At 42.8% G+C, this 5,273-nt stretch overlaps 1 protein-coding gene across 1 annotated transcript in view; it reads right to left on the bottom strand.

Annotated features, from left to right (window-relative positions):
* The window catches only part of LOC112069944 (aconitate hydratase, mitochondrial-like), a gene marked incomplete at its 5' end in the record, with an annotated part of 9,444 nt that extends 5,700 nt beyond the window's left edge, over window positions 1-3,744 (bottom strand). The window contains 5 exons of the mRNA XM_070438773.1: window positions 785-951; window positions 1,096-1,254; window positions 1,520-1,612; window positions 3,082-3,340; window positions 3,602-3,744. Of these exons, the coding sequence (XP_070294874.1) occupies window positions 785-951; window positions 1,096-1,254; window positions 1,520-1,612; window positions 3,082-3,340; window positions 3,602-3,744 (821 nt within the window). The remainder of the gene's footprint in view (window positions 1-784; window positions 952-1,095; window positions 1,255-1,519; window positions 1,613-3,081; window positions 3,341-3,601) is intronic.
* Between the last annotated feature and the right edge of the window lie 1,529 nt (window positions 3,745-5,273).

The following is a 5,273-nucleotide window of genomic DNA, read 5'->3' as shown; positions in this document are numbered from 1 at the left end:
CGATATAACAGCAAGCCAAAATGTATATTTTTAAGGCGTTTAAAATATACCCGTGGACTGCTGGTGCTGATACTGACCCACTTTTGACCTCCAGGGCCAGCCGTTCTTTCAGCACATCACCAATTCAGACACTGAGGTGGGCCAGTCAAGAGTGAGCCCGTTGATATGGGCTTCACTTGTCCAGACAGAAGACAGACAAACAGTTAACATTGGACCAATGTGTGTTATTTCTTGAAAAATATTCCTATAAATACAATAATGGAACGTCAGCCTACAAACAAGTGACTCACCTCCACTCAAGTGTATTCAATGACCGGTGTCTTCACGCCTTTGTCAGGCACCAATCATCTCTATGCTCGTCACCAGGGACATGTGCTGAAAATATATGGAAAAAAGTCCGAAAGAGAATACAAAACATGCTAAGGCTATGCTGTATGTTGCTCTGGCTGCAGGAGACTGACACGAACATATTGTGAAAATAACAGGCTTTAATAAAATTCCAAAATGTCTATTGATTCATAACTACCTGCACTCCATACTTATATCCAGGTAGTCTCATGCGTGTGGGTTATGGGAAAAACAAGGTGATGGCCCCAATTTTCAGCTCACCCCCATGTTGCAGATGTTGTCATACCTGCAACCAGGAGGTGGAGAAAACCACATTTCAATTCTATGCAAACTAGCACCAAATCAAGACCAAACCACTGGACAAACTCAACTGAAACAAGCAGTGTTAAAACAAACAGCGTAGAGTAGTTTACTCACTAGTTCAGGTAAACCTTACTATCTTTTGGCCTCACCGGTGCAGGAAATGGAGTCGACGCCTGGGCCATGGTACTCCACGATGGCTCCAGTGCCCCCCTTCACTGTCAGGATCCCAGCCACCTTCAGGATAACATCCTTGGGAGAAGTCCAGCCCGATAGACTACCTGTCAGCTTCACTCCAATCACCTGATCGGTAGGAGGGAATTACTACATTTGTGAAAGGTCATACATACATACATACATACACACACACACACACGTAGGAAGGAGTTAGAGACATGAGTGGGTGAAGGGAATGTAGTGAGGTGGTTCACTGTCATAGCAGCTCACATTGGGACACTTGAGCTCCCATGGGATACCAGCCATGACGTCCACAGCGTCAGCACCACCCACTCCGATGCAGATGGAGCCCAGGCCGCCCCCATTAGGTGTGTGGGAGTCTGTGCCAATGAGCAGGACTCCTGGGTAGGCATAGTTCTCTAGAATTATCTGTCAAGGGTAAGTGAAATCTGTTAGCCAATGCACAACAATCCTTTGACGTATTGATCTCAATAACGTCAAGATCTGAATGTATAACAGGTTTGATATCATGAGTGAACAATGTATTCTGCTACTCGTTTAACAGCAGTATTCCTGAGCTCCAATCTAGTTGTTAATCTAAGTTCAGAAGTGGATATTGTTCAAATACAAAATTAGTCTCATGGCAGCTCAATCTAACCAGTTATCCTTTATTGTACTAGTATAGTTCCAGTACCTGGTGAATGATTCCAGAGCCTGGTTTCCAGAAGCCAACCCCATATTTGGCTCCAGCTGTCGCCAGGAAATTGTAAACCTCCTGATTCACATCCTGGATTAAAAAGGACCAGGGAGAAGAGTTTGGGGTGTCAGTTGAAGAGAATATATTTTCAGCTGGTACTACCCGCTATTCAAAGCGCTCTGAACAAATTAAGGGAATTGTTCACAAACATTGGCACATTCTAAAATCAGATGATAGTCTCGGTAATGTGTTTTCGAACCTTCCCTTGGTCGTATTCTTGCGGGGCAGAAATCTCAGAGACCAATTGGTACACTCTGATTTACCACCCCAAGATATTCCTCAACAACGTCTATTTGCGCCCCTACTGGATGGAAATTACAAGTGTAATGGCTGTGCTCAATGCAATGGCACTTATAAATGCAGATCCTTCAAACACCCACAAACAGGGAAATCGATCCCAATCAAAGGTGTTATTACGTGCTCCACTAAGGCAGTTATTTATCTTATAACTTGTCCTTGTGGTAAAAATGATGTGGGTAAAACAAGGCGCGAATTAAAAGTACGTATCTCAGAGCATCGTAGCACCATTAGGTGCAAAAACTTTATTTACCCAGTTGCGGCCCACTTTTTGGAGGCAGGCCACTCGATTTCGTCTCTGCATTATATTGGCATCGTACATGTCACCCTCCCTAGGAGAGGGGGTGACCTTGATAATTTATTGTTAAAACGAGAGGCTGCCTGGATCTTTAACTTAAAGACCCTTGCTCCCTTCGGTCTCAACGTAGACTTTGATGTGAAGCCATTCTTGTGATTATTGTGACTTTGCCATTGTAATTGTTTGTAAGCTTGTGTAGTCTAAAATGAATCTATGATCGTATGCTATCCATTTGTATGCTGTTCTTTGTATGCCATTTTAATATTTGAGAATTAACCAATGATATTAGGCCACTCTTAGCCATGATTACAGACACCTGTGTGTCTTTTGACACTATATAAACGAGTCATCACGCAGTGTTTGTAATTACACCCTGATGAAGACAGCTTGGCTGTCGAAACGTTGGATATTACATTTTTGCATCTGAGCTCCTAGAGTGTGCGGCTCCCCTTTATTTTCAAGTCCCCTTTATGTAACCTTCACAGCACATATTTGGCTGCAGACATTAATTCCCCTTTAATCCCTGTCCCTCAATTTGACCTCTGTGCAATTGGATGTAGTAAGTGTCACCCATGCTAAATATTCCTCAGGGCTTCGCTTTGTCTAAAAATATAATGTGATGCTGTGTGTGTGTGTAGCAGTTAACCAACATTCCCTCTCATTTGGGTCATCTTGGCCCCAATGCAATACTTATGGTAAGCCGTCATTGTAAATAAGAATTTGTTCTTAACTGACTTGCCTAGTTAAATAAAAGTTAAATCAACTTTTGGTTACCCCTAGGAACTCGTGATACCATGGAAAATATGATCCCTCTAGAACCCCCTAAATCTCAGCCAACAGAAATCAGCTGGACAGCCCAAAAACATCTGGACAGGCCCTTGAGTTTCCTCTGCTCCCTACTGACCTTGGCCCTCTTTAGATCCTCGACGCCTCCGATCTGCGCCTCAATCAGGTGGTCACAGTGGATGGTTGAGGGCACGGCCACCTTGGGCAGGCCGCTGCTGATGAACTGTAGCATGGCCATCTGGGCCGTGGCGTCTTGCATGGCCACACGGTCCGGACGCAGACGCAGGTAAGTGCGGCCCCTGGCAATGTCCTGCCCCACAGGGTCATCCAGGTGACCGTACACAATCTTCTCCGACAAGGTGAGGGGGCGATTGAGCCTGAGGTGAGAGGAGGGCGGGGATTGGAGGCCAGTGTGGTTAGAATTCAACTTCTAAAATACATTTTAAAAAGGTTAACTCACTAGGAGAAATGCTTTGTAATCTAAAGTTAGCTCAGTGTGGCTGAACATGAGAAGTCAACACGCTAACATGTCAAAGGATTTAGTGAGCAGTTGTAATGGGCATGTCATAGTAGTAGTGGTTATTAACAGAGGAACACTGAGGAGCGCTGGGTGTGAGGTTGGAAAGGCAGCTACTGACCTCTTGCGCACAATGTCGATGTTCTCATGCAGCTTCTCATAGCTGATGCTGGTGCCAGGCTCAAAGCGGCTCATGGCCACCTTGGCTTTGGCGTTGAAGGCTGCCGAAACATGGAGGCGCCTTGCCCCTTCTCCAAGGACAAGCTAAAGGAAAGGGGGGGTACATTTTTAGTAATGATACATCAAACTTGGAAACATGTTCATCATCATGGAAGAGGATAGGGGCTTTAAAGTTCCTAATCATTGCAAACATAAGACCTAGTCTCCTCAAACTCAACCTCAAAGCCAGTTCCACTGCATTCTCATTACTGTACCATGTGGGTTCAATTATCAGGTAGATCAGAAAACCAGCAGGTTCCAGACATTGTAGGGTAAGAGTTGAATTCTCCCGACCTACTCTATAGCCTAATGACCAGAAATTTTAAACAGAGACATATAGGAGTCATACTCTCAGAGAAGATACAGTTTCACTTGACTCATGTTCAAAGTGTTAGGCTCTGTTATTATGGGGGTCATTTCAAGTAAACATGTTGGCATTATCAACAGAGGCCCCGACAGACAACATTATGGATTTTCATGCTGGTTGAAGAATACCAAAGCCCAATCAAAAAAACAGTAAAGAAACACAACAACATAAAACAAGGCCACCATAAAATGACTCATCTACAATCTGCGTGATCTCCATGTGACTTTTATGTTCCATCACCTCCGACACAATGGAGACTGACAGCAAGACTAATAAAGTAAAGACTAGATCATTGCATTACACTAACTAAGTAAATCTGTCAGCCAGCTACTTGTCACTCAGGGGTTATCGATTTGGTATGTATTTCTTACATGCTATATTTCTGTTATATCAACACAATCACCGCCACATAAGGAGTGAGTTTAAATAATAAAAATATTTGGACACATCTAGGTATGCTAAGGACAGGTACTTGGAAGAATATAGCTGAAGTGAGATTGAAGGGGAAAAAAAAAAAAAAAAAGTTTGATTGAAAGTAATTACTACTAAAAATTTGATTTATAGATCAAGTGCTCTATCAAAACTAGCTCGTTCACTCAGAATTCATTTATTAACTGCTCGTTGCCCATCTACCGCCATTGTATTCAAGTGGGGTTTGGTCGAGATACAATATTATAGGCTGTAAAATGAACATAAGTCTATAAATCAATTTGCATCAGTAAACTCATGGGGCGGCAGGCTTATAGCTACCAGTAGTGGTTATGTGAGGGGCGTTGGGCTCGAATCACCGGAGCTGAACAACGGTAAAATCTCTCCGTCTGCACCCCTCAGAACAAGAGCAGTGTAACCAACTGTTTATAGGACGTATTGTAAATACGAATTTGATTTTAACTGACTTGACATAGGTAAAATAAAATAGACCCTTTAAACGTAAACAGATGGGCATCAACTTCGTAACGATAGTTTCGAATAGGCCATGAGTTTTCCTTATGCAAGGCTGGATGAACAAACAACCTAAGATAACAAGATAACAAGAACAGATCAAACACACACTTTAACATCTTCCATAAAATGGTGAAGCGCAAACTTTTAATTTATTAGAGGAACAACTTTGGAATAATTGTTTATGGAAATGCGTATTTTTGACATTTGCGTTATTAGAGTCGTCGTAAGAGACAATTCACAGCGCTGAATACACTTGTAGGCT

Source organism: Salvelinus sp. IW2-2015, unplaced genomic scaffold (genome assembly GCF_002910315.2).
Source record: "Salvelinus sp. IW2-2015 unplaced genomic scaffold, ASM291031v2 Un_scaffold1166, whole genome shotgun sequence".
Lineage (NCBI taxonomy): Eukaryota > Metazoa > Chordata > Actinopteri > Salmoniformes > Salmonidae > Salvelinus > Salvelinus sp. IW2-2015.
This window is presented reverse-complemented; position numbering and strand designations above follow the sequence as displayed.